Source organism: Meles meles, chromosome 17 (assembly GCF_922984935.1).
Source record: "Meles meles chromosome 17, mMelMel3.1 paternal haplotype, whole genome shotgun sequence".
NCBI classification, from domain to species: Eukaryota; Metazoa; Chordata; class Mammalia; order Carnivora; family Mustelidae; genus Meles; species Meles meles.
In genome coordinates, this window is record NC_060082.1 from 27,161,777 (window position 1) to 27,180,298 (window position 18,522).

At 52.2% G+C, this 18,522-nt stretch overlaps 1 protein-coding gene across 5 annotated transcripts in view; it reads right to left on the minus strand.

Moving 5' to 3' along the window:
• ATP2B4 (ATPase plasma membrane Ca2+ transporting 4) overlaps positions 1–18,522 on the minus strand; it is a 96,804-nt gene that overhangs the window by 23,234 nt on the left and 55,048 nt on the right. For all 5 annotated transcript variants that reach the window (XM_045982280.1, XM_045982284.1, XM_045982281.1 and 2 more), the window contains exons 3-15: positions 18,014–18,211; positions 17,116–17,373; positions 16,313–16,438; positions 15,760–15,885; positions 14,626–14,661; positions 12,899–13,060; positions 9,605–9,819; positions 9,009–9,251; positions 8,203–8,444; positions 4,679–4,910; positions 3,571–3,750; positions 2,620–2,707; positions 939–1,045 (exon numbers count right to left, since the gene is read on the minus strand). In XM_045982280.1, the coding sequence (XP_045838236.1) occupies positions 939–1,045; positions 2,620–2,707; positions 3,571–3,750; positions 4,679–4,910; positions 8,203–8,444; positions 9,009–9,251; positions 9,605–9,819; positions 12,899–13,060; positions 14,626–14,661; positions 15,760–15,885; positions 16,313–16,438; positions 17,116–17,373; positions 18,014–18,211 (2,213 nt within the window). The remainder of the gene's footprint in view (positions 1–938; positions 1,046–2,619; positions 2,708–3,570; positions 3,751–4,678; positions 4,911–8,202; positions 8,445–9,008; positions 9,252–9,604; positions 9,820–12,898; positions 13,061–14,625; positions 14,662–15,759; positions 15,886–16,312; positions 16,439–17,115; positions 17,374–18,013; positions 18,212–18,522) is intronic.

Consider the following 18,522-nt stretch of genomic DNA (forward strand, 5'->3'; position numbering starts at 1 on the left):
AATGATGATAAGGGTTCGGATTATTGTGAGACAATGGTGGTCTGATTCTTCTAGATGTATGCCCTCGATGCACACTTATCAGAGGCGTATACTAACATTCTTCCAAATGAAATGACGGGGCGGCCCTTATTTGCTTCAGAACAGGTCAGCGGCAGATGGGAGAAGTGGTGGGGCGAAATGTTCAGTGAAACAAGATGGGCCAGGTGTCGATAATTAATGTTGAGTGACAGGTACATGGGGATTCATGAAACTATTCTCTCTACTTCTGTGTCTTCTTGAAATTTCCAAGAATCAATATTCTTGTGGGTGTTAAAGGGAACACGGATTACTTCTTGAATCTCTTTCCACTGCTTAAAAATCACCAATAGTTCAATACACATGAGAGGCTTATAATCACAAGCCACTTGAGTGGGAAGATGTCCCTGGCCATCTTGGGGCTCCCACGTTTGCTACAACATCAGAATCAACAAGCGTGCCTATTAGGAAATGCCAAACATCTCTGGGCCTACCCAGATGCCACTGAATCAAGATAGTCACCCGCGGAACCTTGGAATACGGGATTTTAAATGAATTTTCCAGGTGACTCTGATGCTCCTGGCCTCACAAGTGAAAAGCAGAGTGATGAACTGTGTTGGCCATGGAATACATGTTTCACAGGGAACCCAAATTTTCTATGGTGCGCCTAGACAGACAACATCACCATGTTCGTGGTAATGAGGCGTCAGGGTTTTCCTGCCTGGGTCATCTAGTCTTCTTACTTGATGGGTCTCCCATTACACAGAGTTTTACCGGCCAGGTCAGCAGGAGAGACAGCGTCGGAGCAAAGAGCCCAGGGCGGGGGTGAAGGTTCAGGAGGGGGCAGGCTGCCGGGAGGCCCGTCCTGGCTCCCGGGTGGAGAAGGCCGCTCGCAGGCAGAGACGGCATGCCCAGCTGCTTACCATGGCAAAACCAACGTCTGCTTTCTTCAGAGCCGGCCCATCGTTTGTACCATCACCCGTGACAGCCACCACCTGTCGCTGCTCTCCAACAGTGCTGTCGATGATGCCTGGGAAAACAGACACACCCCGTGAGTCCACGCGCGCCGTTGCAGGCCGTGGGGCGAGCCCTCTGCTCCCCACGCAGGCCCTTTTTGGGTCTTCTTCCCTGGTCCCTGCACCACCTCTCTTCCTTTTTTCTTTTTTTCTGTGGGTGACAAGCTCCCTTTAGAGCATGTTGTAACCCCCCTTCTGAGCACGGACAGATCTGTCGGCTCCCGAGAAGCTGCTACTGGTCTGCCTTGGTCTTCTGTTCAGGCACTGGAGAGTGAGAGGGAGGGCCGGAGGCGCACCTGATCCAGGCTTCACCCTGGCAGCAGGCAGAGAAACGCGTACACAGAAGTCCAGCTACTAGCTGAAAACAACCACAGGAAGGGGTAAGCCCAGGCCCCATGGGGGTGAGGTTGGCTGACCCCGCACCAGGCAGCCACTCCCGCAACTGGAGCGGACAGTGCTCTCCTGCCCCCTGGTGGTTGGAGGATAGCAGTGTCTCAGCCTCCAGCGCCAGTAAGCACAGCCCCTGGAAGAGGGGGAAGCCCAGGGTCCAGTGACAGCCAGCCCGAGGTCACAGGTATGATACAATCAGAGGCCTGGAGGGGATCCAGAGAGATCCACGATCTAAGCAACTCCTATCACCTTACATATGAGAAAACTGAAACCCAGAGAGGGGAAAGGCCTTGCAGGGTCCCAAAGCCAGCGGGTGAAGCCCGAACACCACTCCTTCCCATCTCCGCCAACGGGGGCGTGCGCTCCTGAGCAAGAGCAGGAAGCAAGACAAATGGAAGGAGGAGTCAAGCAGGAAATCACCCCTTCCAGGAGGCGGGCTTCTTCCGACCGCGGAACAGCGGAGAGGACAGGAGAAAGCGCAGGGTGTCAGAGCTGGACCGCACAGGCACACACACGCACGTGTGCACACATCTGCACACACATCCGTGGAACCTGGGTGCCCGCTCTCTGGAGCCTAGCCTGGAGCCATAGGAGAGTGAGTGTGTGCGTGTGAGTGTGCGTGTGAGTGTGCATATGTGTGTTATGTGGGTACCACCTCCCTTTCTACTCTGTTCTTTCCTCCTTTCTTCCCGATGCTGGAGGCTCTACATTATCACCCAAAGGCTGTCAGTTGTTTCTCGGTGGCCCGCTGGGCTCTGAGTCTGTCCTCGACAGGCAGCCTGGCAGGGGCCCCAAGGCGGCCAGGTTGGGCTGGAGAAAGCGCCAGGTGATTTGAAGACAGAGACCTGGGGGTTGAAATGTGCCACTTCCGCTCACCAGCGTGGCAATCTGGGTAAGTTCTTTGTCTTCTTAGCCTCAAACTTCCTCAGTGGCAAAAATAGGAGTAATTTAACCTGCTCTGACTAGTACACAGTACTATTAGCAAACACGATATGATGTTTAAAGACACCTTTACATGTCTTCTCTATAGATGTTTGCTGACCTGTCTGCTCCCCGCTCCCCCCGTGAGCTGGAGAGCTCTCCCGATGCCTTCCTATTCAAGACACGAGACTTGCTTTCGCCAGTGGTTCTTGTTGTGTGTCTTGTTGCCCAGCCTGCCGTCACCTGCCCCAGGCATCCGGTTAGGAGCCAAGCTCACCTTTTACCAGTGTGTGCTTGTCCGTGGGGGACGATCGCGCCAGGACTCGAAGCTTCGGCCAGATCTTGTCCAGCTTCTCTTGCTCTACCTGCCAACACCAGACCACACCGGGTCAGTCAAGCTCAGAGCAGCCATCCAGGAGAAGTTCACATCTCTCCACGCTCTGAGATTCCACAGCCCATGGCGAGTGTACCATCCTGGCCTCCGGGGCAGACGAGACAGCCAGCTCGGTCTCCCAGAGCAGACTCACTGATGGTGCCCATTCCAGTCCTGCATGTCTTCATTTCCCTTCCAATTCCCTACTGGGGAGCCAATCCCCTATTTCTTGGACCCTTGACAGGAGGTGGGCCAGAGCTGGCTGTTGGTTCAGGTGGCCAGAGTGCTTCTGAGGTCTTTGGTTTGGTTTCTAGGCAGACCAGGAAGCTCTGGTCTGCTCCACACCCAGACCACATCCTCTCGCAGACCCATGCCACCCACCGCTAGTCACAAGGCGGTGACACAGGACGGTGAGGTGGAGGGGAATCAGTACGAAAGCATCCTATGACTGAGCACAATCGGGAAAAAGTGAAAAGTTAGTGACGCTGTCTCAAGAGAGAGCGTATGAAGGAAGATAAAGAGAAGAAAGAAAACTCCCAGTTTTCCCACCTGAGCAGCCCTGGTTGAAGGAAAGTTCGCTCTGAATAGATTTTAGTTTAAAAACCACCCGCTGGTGGTCCAACTCCTCACAGCTCGCCCTACTAGCTACATGGGATTCTGCTGGAGTCATGAAGCCATTTAATAAAGCCAATTAGATCTTAAACAAACAAACAAGAAAGACAAAGCCCAGAGGCTTTCTCCCATGTCCCAGATGTGTGTCCCAGGTGGGTTACAACGAGAGCCCCGCCACCCCCCCCGCCCCATCCCCCAACCAGGTGCCAAATGAGGCCCCGGGTTTTCCCCGCCGGGACCCACCTCTCCCTTCTCATTGCGGATGAGTCGGTTGAATTCCTTCCCTTCTAAGCACAAGAAGTCATCCCCAGGTGTCACAATGCCACATTTGGTGGCGATGGCCCGGGCTGTGTTGATGTTGTCACCTGTCACCATTCTGACAGTAATGCCAGCTCGCTTGCATTTGGCAATAGCTTCGGGTACCTGTGGAGGGTAAGGCAAGGGGAGAGAAGGAGGTGGGAGCGGTGATGCCTGCCCCTGTTGGGGGTCCCTTCACTGTGGACAGGAGAGAGGGACCCCGGGAGCAGTGCCACAAGGCACGGCCCACGTCTGGTCATTGCTATATTGGTTGGTGCCGCCTCACTTCCGTCCCACCCAGAACGCTACACTTGACCTTGCCTTCCTGTACCACGAACTGAAGAGGAAATCTGCTTCAGAAGCCAGATGCGAAAGCGGACTCTCCCTACACTCTAGACTCCTTGACAGGGCGTCTATCTCCTCTTTTGGGATTTGGCCATTGCCTTCCTTTCTGGCAGAAGTTTTCACCATTCTCCACCTCCCTGGTGCATACTCCAACCCGTCCGTTCTTTGTAGTTTCCCGTGCCCTTGGGCCTTGACCAACTCACAGTCCATCTGTCTGGACTTCTTATAAGCAGAGACTTTTTCAATGCCTTAGTGTTTAGAATACGGTTCAGCTATCCTAAGGGCGCTCAGCAAGAACGTCCTGACTGAAAGAAGGTGGCTGGAGGCAAAGCTGGCAACACGGTTAACCCCGCCTCCTGACTGCTCTTAGGAACCAAATCACAAGCTCGGTGAAACCCACGCCCACACCTCTCACCCCTCGGACAGCATTCACCCTGAGAATGCCAGCTCCTACCAGCTCAGCACTCTACAAATTTGGGAAGCAGGAGGCACGGAAACATCTATCCGGGTAAGTGAGAAGCTGCTGGGTAACTTGCCTGGGGTCACAGCTAGAAATGGAATGAGTCCCCCCCCCCCCCCCCCCAGTTCCCGGGACTCTGGGGTGGCTTCCCAGTACGTCGTGCTCGCCTCGCTCCGGGGCCAGACGCTATTGGAAGGCTTCCCGTTATGTTTCCTTACCCTTCGGTCAAAGCCAAAGCCAAAGCCTCACCTCTGGGCGCACGGGGTCCTCAATGCCCACCACTGCAATACACGTGAGTTCAGTGAGGATTTCACTCTCATTGTCCCATGTGGGCTCTCCGTCGTTGAAATCCCGGTAAGCTATGCAGATGGTTCGGAGGCCCTCCGAAGCCATGGGCTCGATGACAGTGCGGACCATCTCGTCTCGGTCCTTATTCTTGAATGGCATCACTTCCCCTTTCTTGTCCAGGATCCGGTTACACCTAGGGAAGCACACAGTCAGGAGTGGCTCCCCCTTCCCAGCCAGTACGTCTCTATGCTCACTTACAGACCTTCGGGTGACTCTGCTCTACTCGTACAGACACTGTCCTAAGGCCAGAAATCTCTACCCATCATCCAGCCGAGTCCCTCCATGCAAGGTGGGGTGGTCTGGAGGCGGATATGGTCTAGGTAAGCAGAGGGGGTGACTCTCTCATGTCATCTGTTCCTACTCATCTGTGAATGTGATGCCGACGGTCATTTGTGGATGGATCACGTGCTCTTTGAACTTCTCAAAGAGGGAGACACATTTTTAATTCCCAGTACTAGCATAGTACTAGAATGGTACTCGGTGCGGAGGGTGGGCTCCACAGGAATGGGCTGATTGTTAAGAAGGTGGTGGAGCCAAAGAGAGGCTCCAGTTAATCCAGCTACTGGCCCTGGGCCCACACAGGTCAGCCTTTAATGATCCGTGAACGGTCAAGCTGCTTGATGAAGTTACGCAACTTCCTGTAATTGGAATTGAACATGAGAAGGAAAAGGGCACGTACAACTAACATTTCTAGTACTTGCTATGTGCCCGGCGTTTTACGTACCAGCATACCTCATTTCACTGCACTTCGCAGATAATGTTTTTGTTTTCATTTTTTTTTTTTTTTTATGTACTGAAGGTTTGCGGCCACTGAGCAAGTCGGTTGGCCCTAATTTTCTAATGGCATTTGCTCACTTCATGTCTCTGGGCCAGCTTTTGGTAAGTTTTGCAATATTTTAAACTTCTTGGTTATTATTATATTTGTTATGGTGACCTGTGATCAGTGACTTTCAATGCTCCTATTGTAACTGGGGACATCAAGAGTCACATGCATAGAAAGTCGCAAACTTAACTGATCATGTTGTGTGTGCTCTCACCGCTCTGCTGCCCTGCTCTTTTCCCTTCTCTCTTCCTCTCCCCAGGGCCTCCTTCTCCCCAGAGAGACAACACTATTGAAAGTAAGCCACGGGACCCCTACGATGGCCTCGAAGTGCTCAAGTGAAAGGAAGAGTCGCCCGTGTCTCACTGTAAATCAAAAGCTAGAGATGACTGAGCTTGGGAAGGCAGGTCGAAAGCCGAGAGAGGCTGAAAGCTAGGCTTCTGGCACCCAACAGACCAGCTGGGAAGGCAAAGTTCTCGAAGGAAACGAAAAGCGTTGCTCCCATGACACCAAAAGGGCCTTACTGCTGATCTGGAACAAGTCTGAGTGGTCTGGAGAGAGGATGAAACCAGACACAACACTCCTGATCCAAAGCCTGACCCAAAGCAAGGCCCTGACTCTTCAATTTTATGACAGCTGAGAGAAATGAAGAAGCTGCAGAAGAAAAGCTTGAAGCAGCAGAGGCTGGGTCATGAGGTTTAAGGGAAGAAGTCGCCTCCATGATATAAAAGTGCGGGCGGAAGCAGCAAATGCTGATGGAGAAGCTGCAGCAAGTGATCCAGAAGGTCTAGCTAAGACCATTCACGGAGGCGGCTACACTCAACAACAGACTGTCAATGTAGATACAACAGCCTCATACTGGAAGATGGCATCTAGAACGCTCACAGCTGGAGAGAAGTCAGTGCCTGGCTTCAAAGCTCCACAGGACAGGCTGGCTTGCTTGTATGGGCTCATGTGGCTGGTAACTTTAAATGGAAACCAGTGCTCATTTACTATTCTGAAAACCCCAGGGCCCCTTTAGAATGATGCCGAATCCACTCTGTCTGTGCTCTATAAATGGAACGACAAAGCGTGGATAACAGCACATCTGTTTATAACTTGGTTCACGGAGCACTGAAAGCCCACCGTGCAGAGCTACAGCTCAGAAAAGATTGCTTTCAAAATCCGACTGCTCACTGACAAGGCACCTGGTCAACCAGGAGCTCTGATGGAGATGCCCAACGAGACTAATGTTGTTTCCCTGCCTGGTAACACGATGTCCAGTCTGCAGCCCGTGCATTAAGGAGTCATTTCAATTTTTAAGTCTTATCTTTTAAGAGATACATTTTGTAAGGCTCTAGCTGCCAGAGAGATATTCCTCTGATGGATCTGGGCAAAGTAAATGGAAAACCTTCTGGAAAGGACTCACCAGCCTAAATGCCATAAAGAACATTCACAATTTAGGCCAAAATATCAACAGTAACAGCAGTTTGGAAGAAGTTGATTCCAACCCTCATGGATGACTTTGACCCTCACGGTTCAAGAGCTCAGGGGACACAATGAGTGTAGATGTGGTTGGAAACAGCGAGAGAGCGAGAATTAGCGGTGGAGCCTTAAGATGGGACTGCATGGCTGCAATCTCGTGATCAAACTTGAACAGATGAGGTGTTGCTTCTTGTAGATGGAAGAAGAAAATGGTTTCTTGGGATGGGATCTACTCTTAACGAAGATGCTGTGAAGACCGTCGCAACGACAAGAGAGGATTTAGAATCGTGCATAAAGCAGCAGCAGGGTTTGAGGGGAAAGGACTCTAAATGGGAAAGAAGCTTTTCTGTTTGATGGAAGTTTTACTATCAAATAGCATCTCATGCTACAGAGAAATCACTCATGGAAAGAGTCAATGAACGCAGCACATGTCCGAGTCCTTCAACACCCAGTGCCCTGATCAGCCCCCAGCCAGCAACACCCTCCAGCAGTCAAAAGATGATGATCGCTAATGATGGTGAGCATTTTTTTTAGCAATAAAGTATTTCTAAAGTAAGGTATGTACTTGTTTTTTTAGACAAGAGGCTATTGCATACTTAATAGACTACCGTCTGTTATAACTACCTATGGTTATACAGTCTGTGGAACTATGAGTTTTGTATGCTGGGAAACCAAAAAGAATCATTCGCCTCGCTTCATCGTGGCAGTTTAGAACTGAACTCACGCCACGTCCGAGGCGCACACCGAACCATCTAATCACAGTAACCCCGTGGGTGTTCCTCGGGTTTCGCATGAGCAGATGAAAGTTTGGATGATCGAGGTCTGAATCCTGGCTGCCCCTACTAGCTCTACCCCCTGAGCAAGTTACTTCGCTTCCTGTACCTCTGCTTTCTCATCTATAAAACAGGAATGATAACAGCACCTACCGCTCTGGGTTGTAAAGATTACGCAGAAGGGGCCAACCGAGGCACTCGGAAATAAGCCTCGGCCTGAGTAGGCGCTCAGCTATTTGTGATGGTGTCATCCCCCCTGGAAGGGGGGCTCACGGACCATTCAGGTGGGCTCAGCATGGCGCGTGTCCCCCAGACCTTCTGGCAGGGAGGATCTGGAAGGGAAGGAGAAGCGGGGGCGGGGGGCTCACTTGCGCAAGATGATCTCAGAGGCGCCCTTGCTGTACATGCGGTAGCCCCCGCTGGGCTTCTCGATGACCGTGCTCATGGACTTGCGCACAGAGTTGAAGGTGTACACCTTGTAGAGCTTCTCCTCAGGCACCTCGTTGCGCACCGCGTGGTAATCCTGCTTCAGGTCGGTGACAAAGCCCAGCAGGGCACACTCGGTCTTGTTGCCCACCTGCCGCGGGAGACCTCCCTCCTTCTCTGGAGGCTGAGAGAGAAATTGGATATGCGGTTGATAACATGCCCCGACTATGGAGAGAGCTCAAGAAGGAGAGAACTCCCTGAAGAAATGTTCATGTATGTACCTGGAACCCATGCAGGGAGATAGCATCTGCCCTTTTTCCAAGGGTAGGCAGACAGCAGTCAGTGGTGACTGTGGTCCCCAAGCCATCCCAGGCTTAGTGAAGTTCTAGTCTGCCTTGGGGCTGGTGCTGGCATCTCACCCTGTGTGGGTCTCATTTGAACACCCTCTCTCAGTTTCTAGAAAGTATGTAATTTACCGCTGATATGCCCATCTCTCCTAGAGATACTGACATGATGTGGTGACTGGCGGGCCTCTCAGAGACCTGGATTTCTACCTGCCTCCGGCCCCTGACTCTACTCCCATGGATCCATCCCTGGTCTCCCCAAACGTGTTCACTGAGGAGCAGGAAATGGAAATGTGGGGTGGCAACTCAGGCAGAACAAACAAGGGACAATTCCTCTGTCCAGAGAAAATCAATGGTTCCCTCCAATTACCCACTCTAAGTGTCCAGGCAAAGGAAGAGCTTACCAGAATCTTGGAGGTATAGGCACTGTTGATAGAAATGCCATTGACAATAAGGTCTAGGACCTTGGGCACGAGGGCATCAGGGCTTGGGATCTGGTGGTAATGAGTGTCTCCGATGTAAGCCTGTACCACAGTCATGCGGTTCATGGTCAACGTGCCGGTCTTATCAGAGCAGATGGCTGTGGCGTTGCCCATCGTCTCACAAGCATCCAGGTGCCGCACCAAGTTATTGTCTTTCATCATTTTCTACAAAGGAGATGAGAACAGACTTGAGGGGGGACCGATGGAGCTCTGCCATATATAGGTCAAAGGCCATTTTTTAATTCAGCGGGTCTCCACGTCTCACGCTCTGATCTGCGCAAAAATGCGGGAGACGCTTTTTGTGAATCTTCTTCAGATTCTACTGGGTTATCTCACCCTGGATGCCACTGATCAAGATGGTCCTTTTGTCTCTGAGCGGAGCCAGCGGCTTCTGCTCTCGTGAGGGGCCACCCGGGGGTTGTGCAGAGGGGATGGCCCACCTTTTCACCGGAGGCTACGGGGCACCCTCCCCTCCCATCTCTGTCCTACAGGAAGAGCCAGTCCTGCTGCAGTCGCACCTTCACAGAGTAGGCCAGCGAAATGGTGACAGCCAGGGGCAGCCCCTCCGGCACGGCCACCACGAGGACGGTGATGCCGATGATGAAGAACTTGACGAAGTACTGGATGTAGATGGGCGTGCACTCCGCCAGCCACGATCTGCGGTGTATCACGAAGTTCTCGATCACAAAGTACAGGATCAGGATGAGAACCGTGATGGCAGACATGAGGAGACCTGTCCAGCAAACAAGCCACGTGAGCCCGGGCTCAAGGGTGTCCCCGGGGCCCTCGCTGGAAGGCGGCAGGCATAAGGTGTAGCCTTTGCTACCGAGGTTTAAATCAATTATCTCCAAGGACTCATGCCCACATCCCTTACCCATTCTCGGTTGTCTGTACACTGTCGCGTAGGGGAAAGGACGCAGGTTTTGTCCTCCATAGACACTGATTCTAGTCTCAGCACGACACTGACTTGACTCATGGCTTTGGACTAGTCAATGTCTCTCTCCCGGCCCGTTTCCTCATTCACAAATAAGGAGTTGGTCTAGTTTTCTAAAAGAGCATTTTATGATTCTACCTCAGACCTACCTTCTTCTGACAATTCATAATGTAGTGACTGCATCTGCCTATTTCCTAGGAGTTTAATAATTTGGGTTTCTCCCCCAGCAGCCCGGGAACGGCGGGTAATTCACCCGACTTGTCTACAGTGATGACCATATGGTCTTACACGTCACTTATGTGGCTAACCTTCAGAACGGTGCTTCCTGACTTTTCTCTTATCATGGCGTAGACAGAAGATGACAATAATGTATATGTTTACACTGAGCAAATATTTCTACAACGCTTACCACACAGGCCAGAGCACTTCATGTGTACCAACTCGCTGAATCCTCACAAAACCCCTGGGAGGTTAAGTTAGTATTATTATCTCCTTTTGAGGGAGTTGAGGCACAGAGTTTTTTTTTTTTTAAAGAAGATCAAAAGACAATTATGATTTTTAAAACATGTTCATCTTATTTATTTATTTAGATCACGGTAAGTGCCGTCTTTCATCCCTGTCACCTATTTCACCCATCCCCACACCCACCTCCCCACAAAGGGTTTCTTGGCAAGGGCACCCTGGCTGGGGGACCAACTATTCTAGTTTGCCTGAGACTGAGCAGCTGGGATGTGGGACTCTCAATGGTAAAATCAAGAGAGTCCCCAGCTAGCCGGGACAAGTTGGTCATCCAACAGACTGATATGAATGGAAGAATTTTTTCAAGGTCAGAAAGCAGCTGGCTTAGGGACTCCAACATTGCTGGGGGCTGCCTGGCCACCCCGAAGGCTGAGGGGATCAGAATCTGGGCACCCCGTGCGGATCTGTGGCTCAGTATCTGGGAATAGCTTTGCTTCACACCATAGCCTAGGGTGGGTCTTTGCTTTTCCTGAGGGCCTAATGATGCAAGAGCATCCGAGCAAGGTTAGAGGTGATTATTTCAATAAAAGTGTATTCTTCGGAATTTTGCTTCAGCAGAGTCATGGCTAAGGTGAGGTAAACAAGGTGCCTAGGGTCCGAAATTAAGGAAGCACTCCCAGCCCGGGTGGTACAAAGTACTAGACTTGCCTCCCTTCCTCTGGGCCTGGCCTGGAACGTTAACTGAAACAAGAGAGGGGACCAGTGGCCGGCCATCAGGTAGCCTGCACTCCCTAACGAACAAGGCAGGGGTTCGTGGACCACAGGAGGGGTCGGTGGGATGTGTTTAATGTTTCACACAGGTGTGCCAGGCTCAGTAACTTGATTCCACACCTGCAACTCATGTCCTCCATGTACACTTGATACACAAGAGATTTCACGTGCTCGCCATCAGCTGGGGACTGGAACTAAATGACTACGCTAGACGAATGCTGTCCCAGCGAACTCTCTGTGATGCTTCCAATGTCCTCCCTTTGCATTGTCCAATACAGTAGCCGCTAGCAATGTGTGATTATCAACCAACTGAAACAAGGCTGATGTGATGGAGGCACTGAATGTTAACTTGTATTTAACTGTAATTCATTTAAGGGGCAACAAACAGCCACACGTGGTTAGTGGCTACGGCACTGCCCTGCAGAGATTCTTGCCACTCAACATGAGGTTAGCACATCAGCGGCATTGGCATCACCTGGGGGCCTGTTAGAAATGCAGAATCCTGGCCCTGCACGGGACCTCCTGAATCAGAATCTGTGCTTTAACAAGATCCCAGGTGAGCTGTCCACGCAGATGTACAGGACTAGACTGACTGTGGTCCACAGAGGGGTGGGGTCAGGAGCACATGAGACAGTGGGTCGGGGTCCGGAGCACACGAGACTGTGGGGCGGGGTCAGGAGCACATGAGACAGTGGTTCCGGGTCAGGAGCACACGAGACAGTGGGTCGGGGTCCGGAGCACACGAGACTGTGGGGCGGGGTCAGGAGCACACGAGACAGTGGGTTGGGGTCAGGAGTACAGGAGACAGAGGGGCGGGGTCAGGAGCACAGGAGACAGAGGGGCGGGGCCAGGAGCACTGAAACAGTGGGGAGGGGTCAGGAGCACACGAAACAGTGGGGCGGGGTCAGGAGCACAGGAGACAGAGGGGCGGGGTCAGGAGCACATGAAACAGTGGGGAGGGGGTCAAGAGCACACTAGCCGGTGGTACCAGGAGGTCCCTTGAGAGGTGTGTCCACGGAAGGGGCACTCTTCCTTTTGTTTCTTCCTCCAACCCCTGCCCCAGCCCCCAACAGAAGGTGGAGAGAGAGTGTAGAGGCAGGGGCTGGAGAAGCCACGTCCTCTCACGATGGGCAAGAGTGCCCTAGTGACGCCCTCCTCTGGAAAGAGCCTCTGGAAATCACGGTCTTCCCGCTTCCTCTAGTCCTTGTTCTGCGGGCATCATCGCGCTTTGCCAGGCCAGGCGCTAGCCCTCCGCTAGGGCATTGCCGCTGGCAAACAGGAGTCTTCTCTCTCCTGAAGGGATTTACAAGCCAATACACGAAACAGGTGTGTGGTTGGCCAGGTCTCCTTTTTGCTAAAGGAAATCTCCCCTGTCAGACAGAAGTCCTTTATCTCCCTTCTGTTGGGAGGAAAGAGACCATGCGGGGTCTTTAACCCTCGCCCCTCGCACACAGGTGCACACTTCTCTCCAGAGAGGCCCGGACTAGCCAGACGGGGGGGCAGAGAGAGGGGCACAGCCACCCTGGGCTGCACAAGCCCCTGAGGAGGGTCAGCTTCCTTCCGCCGGCCTGGCTGGGACAGAAGGAGGACAGCCACAGTGGCAAGGATCTGGAGTGGCCCAGTAACGAGAAAATTCTGCCCTACTCACCAGCTTTCCCGATCTGAACAGCCAAGCGCGTCAGCTTGCCCTGCAGCACTGACTTCTCCTTTTTGGGTAGTTTGGTCACCTTTTTCTCCTTTTCCTCATTGTCGATCCCCTCCTGGCTGTTGAGTGGCTGGATTTCGAGGGCCACTCCATCCTGAGTCTTTGCTAGGGTGTGCACACAAACAGGACAGGTGAGCGCACGAGCTGGCAGGACCGAGGAGGAGCACATGGGAACCAAAACTCCTGTCTCCTTCCCGGAAGTCACCTGGACCCCCAGCATCAGCTCTGGCCACTCTCACCCCATGCCAGGCAAGGGACATGACTTCCACCCTCTGCTAGGGCCTTTAGAATGACATTCTGACGAGGGAGAGGAAACGAGAGTGCTTTGAGGGTATGGATTTCCTCTTCGGTGGCAGCTTCCTGGCACCACCTCAGAGCCCCAAGCCAGGTTTATTCCAGCAAGAGGATTAGTCATGCCACTAAGTGCTCTTACCAACAACCATCCTTCCTGGAATTCAGTGCTTAAAATAGTGAATCTTTAGTGCAGAAAGGGGCTGACAGGGAAGGCTGGCAGATTCTTCCAGAGCATAAGGGTCCTAGTCTGCTCTGCTAAAAGGTTCATCTCTTTCTCCTTTTAGACCATCAGGGAAGAAACACAGACCCCCAAACGATATTTTCTAGTTCCTTCTTATATCAGTTGAATGACTGGGGAAGGAAATGTCCTTTCTCCTCTGTCTGACGAAGGTGGGGACGTACAGAATGGGGAGGGTTAAGTCTTTTGGGGGAGAGGGAAGAAGCTGGTAGGAGGGACCCTCTGGAATGAGAGGGATAAAGACAGACATATAAATCCATTTTGCTTTCCAAAGAAGAGTTAAAGAGACCTAAAATTAAAGAATTATTTCTGTGAGGCCCTGCTTCTCCAATGTGATGACTTTATTCCTAAAGACTACTATGACGTGGGTACAAAGGGGAAAAAAAATCTCCAGTAGCTGTCTCAAGAGAGCTTTTCTGGCCGGTTCCCACCCTCCCCCTCCAGCTTCACCCCTGTGCAGCTCGGCTCTTTTGCTTACGATGCCCTTCCTGAGATACTGTCTCTGTTGTCAGACTTCACAAACAAGACAGAGACGGGATGTAAACACAGCCACCAAAAAAGAAACACACACCAGATCGGGAGGAAGAAGACAGACGGCGAGAACAAAGAAGGAGGTGGGGAGAGGTACAGAGAACGGGCTCTGTCCAAGCACCCCAAGAAGACTAGCAGAGAAGGATCCAGGCCAGAAGAGGACACCGATGAGGAAGCTAGCAAGAGGAGGGTGCAGGGACTGCCCACCCCAACTCCCTCCACTGTTGGGACCCTGAAGTCTTCTAGCCCAGAAACGGATGACCATGACCATGACCATGACCGTGGGTGTTTAAATCCGGCCTAGGGCAGTGAAGCGGGGAGTTCAGCGGCCTGGGGAAGAGCAGGTCCTTCCCACCTGCTCCTCAAGAGAAACCTTGACAGGAGGGTCCGTGAGACAACAGCAGGGGGTGCTGTTGTCGCGTCTTAGATGGGGACCTGGACCTGGTGACCACCCCCAAAATCTCTGCACCTTCCTCAGGATGAGGCATCAGGCCCCGGCAGCAGATAACAGATTTATGGAGAGGGAAAGGGAGAAGCAGATGGCCTGGAAAGGTCTGGTTTGAGTGTGGGCAGGTAGACATGGTAAATGAGTGGGTGGAGAGGTTACCTTTGTTGCGATTTTCAGGGACTCCTTGTTTTTTACCTGTTTGAACAAGAAAGAGAAAAGTGGGGTGGAGACCCAAGGTGACTATTAAGAGATCAGGTATCCGATCTGCAGGTCCTGCTCCGAGCCCAAAAGGGCCACCGCAGAAAGGGGCGGAGTGGTGGGGAAGGGAATGGAAAGGAAGTTCATGTCTCTGCTCACATCCATGCCTCCTCGGGGTGCGCAGGACCACCGGGATGCGCACCAGACCTCTCACACAGGTGAGCGCACACCCGCAGCCAGGGCTGCTGGGAGGCTGCTCCCAGCTCGAGTCCCCTCCCTCGCAGAAATGGGGTAGGGGTTAGAAAGTGAGAGGTTGGAACCGGTTCTGCCTGATGGCAGAGGCTCTGAAAGGTGTCTCTGTGTCTGTTCACCAGCACCAGGCCGGCTCCCTCCTTACGCATCACCAGGTGGCCTACAGTCTAGTTCCCGACAGAACGGGTTTTGTTTCCTTCTGATAAACTGCCCTCCACGGAACAGCCTCAGATGGTCCCCTGGCCAAGTGACAGAAATCCTTCTCTTCTCCAAGGAAAGAAGGAATGCTGAGGGAAAGGTCGATTTCTCTTTAGTATCTTTTTCTTGTTTACCTTCCTTCCTTGTTTGTCCTTCCTTTAGGAGCAAGTGAATGGCAAAGACAGGACTAACTTTGAGGGGAGACGTTACCTCTGTGTTCCCACTCTCCCAGCTGTGTCTCCCTTCCACCGACAGCCCAGGCTTTCAGCAGCCTTCCCTCAGCCTGGACGGTTCGCTCACTGCCTCATGTTTGAGGGAGGAAGGGGCAAGCGCTGGGGGACTACGCAGAGGCCTGCTGGGTCCACAGCACCCAGCCGGCTCATTTGGGGCAAGCTTTATGTCTCTCGCCTTCACAACCCACAGAGACACACAGGAGTTGAGGCTCAAAGGTGACCTGATTTGGTTTTCATCAGAGCACCCTGGGGAGCCAGGCTCGACATCTTTATCTCCGCAAGAAGTTTGGATATCTGCATTCTTCATCCAGCAAATTCTTCACACCAGGCATCCCATGTACGTCCGGTTCCTTGCTTCCTAGTCTGGCCGTGGGGACGGGAGGGTTCACAATCTCATCCCACATCACCTTACCTTTTTTCTTCTTCTCCTCCTCTTCTCCCTCATTGGCTCCCAAAAGGGTAAAGATGATTCCAGTCTGGGAGTTGATACCCACGGCTGTTACTACCATCCGGCCAGAACCTTCCATGACATGGGTCCCTGTATGAGAAAGGAGAAGATGGAAGGAGGGCTGTTTTTTATACCTAGCCATGCTTTGGTGTGGAACACAAACTTAGAAAAAACAGTCCCTCTTCCTTCCTCCCCCACGGATAATGATATACTCAGCAGATAGCAGGAAAAGGTCAAGAGCTGGGCCCATTTAAAATAGACCAAGCAAACTGGGGGGTAAGGAGAAAAATGTGTCTAGTTGCTTTAGAGCAAGGCTTCTTCCCTCATTCCCCAACCACTAACCAGCAGAGCCCTATCGAGGCCCCTACAGCACTCGCTTCACAGAGAACCTCTTTTTGATTGACTGATAACCTTGTATTCAACCCACTAACATGCTCCTGCCCCAGATGAACCCAGGGGAAGGAGATGGGGCAGGGCCAGAGTAGAGGGAAAGGCCTGGAGCAGCCAGAGGCCATACCTGACAGCAGCATTGGGTCTCTTTCCAAGGACTTCTTGACATGGTCTGATTCCCCAGTCAGAGAGCTCTCGTCAATCTTGAGATCATTCCCCTGGATCAGGATCCCGTCTGCAGGCAGCAGGTCGCCTAGTGTGCAGAGGGGAAGGGGCGACAGGGAAAGAGGGGACAGAAGAGCTTGTCAGAGGGTGGGAACCATTCAACCCCATCTCGGGGCTGCTCCCACGGGCCCTACCTATAGGGCAATGGCCCAGATGGCATCTGGAAAGCCTCTGAAAGATGCCTTTTTTTTTTTAAATTTTTTTTTTATATTTTATTTATTTGACAGAGAGAAATCACAACTAGGCAGAGAGGCAGGCAGAGAGAAAGAGGAGGAAGCAGACTCCCCGCAGAGCAGAGAGCCTGATGCGGGGCTTGATCCCAGGACCCTGAGATCATGACCTGAGCTGAAGGCAGAGGCTTTAACCCACTAAGCCACCCAGGCACCCCTGAAAGACGCCTTTACCTCTCACCACCTGAGACAAGACTCTTTAGAAATTCAAACAGTAACTGCTTCCCCAACACCTTCCCATGGCCTTAACATCGTGTACTTTTAACCCTGAGACACACAGGGTAGGGTGTGACATTCTTTGGGGAGACTTTCTTCTTTCTTTGAATCCTCAACAACCTCCTTCGGCTAACCTAGAAGCTAATGCCATTTGGGGTTTTATCTTTCTGGGTCCTCAGTGATTCCCAGCTCCCTGTGCCAAAGGACCCAGCGCTCAGGTCAGGAGGACGACAGAGGTTCGAGAAGCACGAGCTCTCACCGTATTTGATTTGGGCGATGTCACCCACCACGATCTCCGCCACAGGCAGCTGGATGATGTGGCCATTTCGGATCACAGAGAACTTCTGCTCCTTTTCGATGCGGTTCTGCAGCCCCCGGAATTGCTTCTCCTTGCTCCAATCGTTGAAGGCAGTCACCAGCACCACGATGATCACGGAGAACAGGATGGCTGCACCCTCAATCCAGCCAGCTTCCGCCTCTCCTTCATCTTCTGGGCTACTGACAGGCAGACCACACTCTGGCCCCGGGAAAGAACAGAACGTAAGGGTCATCGGGGGGCACTGGTGAACACTAAAAATGGGAGGAGTGCTTCCACAACCCCCCAGAATGGAAAGTCGGGGAAAGAGAATAATTAGAAAACACAACCCTCGGGCAGGTGATCTGTCCTCCGAGGACACTGGAGGACAGCAGGGCTGTCATCACCAATATAAGCATTTACATTAGCCCAAAAGAAGTTAACGGGTAAGTAGCACAAAGCACATCAGTACAAATTACTGGTCAGTCATATGCATAGAACTTACAATTCCCAACAAGGCCAGGCCCCTGCTTCGGGCTCTAGGTCACTGCAATTTCCCATAATGCCAGTTAATTGGTGGGGAGCACTTTGAGAAGCAGGTTTGGGTGCCTGGGTGAGGGTAGAAGTACTCTGCACAAGGATTTGGTGGGAGAAGGGGAAGAAGACTCTGGAATCAGGTTGGGTGGAAGAATGGCGGACTAGCTACTCGTTGGTTTTCTTTGGAGAACCCACCCTGGGAAGAAAGGTCAACTTTTAAGCTACAAACCTGTCAATCACGAATACTAGTGCTTTTTTGGTGGGGGTGGAAAGAACACGGATCAGAGTCACACAGATCGACAGCCAGGCTGTTCTAGATACTCACGTTCATTTTCTTCCCCAGGGGGGCGATAGAAGGACAGGACGAGGGAGATGATGGCTGCGATCTCCAGGATGATGAGTGTGACATCTTGAAGGGCTTCCCACACCAGTTCTAAGAAGGTCTTGGCCTTTTTGGGGGGGATGAAATTCTGTCCAAACACTTGCTTACGTCTCTCCAGGTCTGTAGGGTTCCCAGATAGACCTGAAATGGAGATACGAGTGGGAGGAACAGGTAAGAAAAACAAAGGGAAGAAATGAATGATGGGAGGAGGAGGTCCAAAGCTTCTTGAAATAAGGACCTCCCTGCTTCCTGTTCTGCCCAGGCAGGAGATCCAGTTAGGGTGACCATTCCCCCCCAGTTTGCCCAGGACGGTTCAGTCTCAGAATGGGCAAACTGGGACAAGATGGTCACAGGGGGTCCTTCACTGCTCTTAGTGTCCAGGGTGAGCGCCCCGGGATCTGAAACCTCACCTCCTCTCACCAGTAGGCTGCAGGTTCCAGCTCTAATAATAC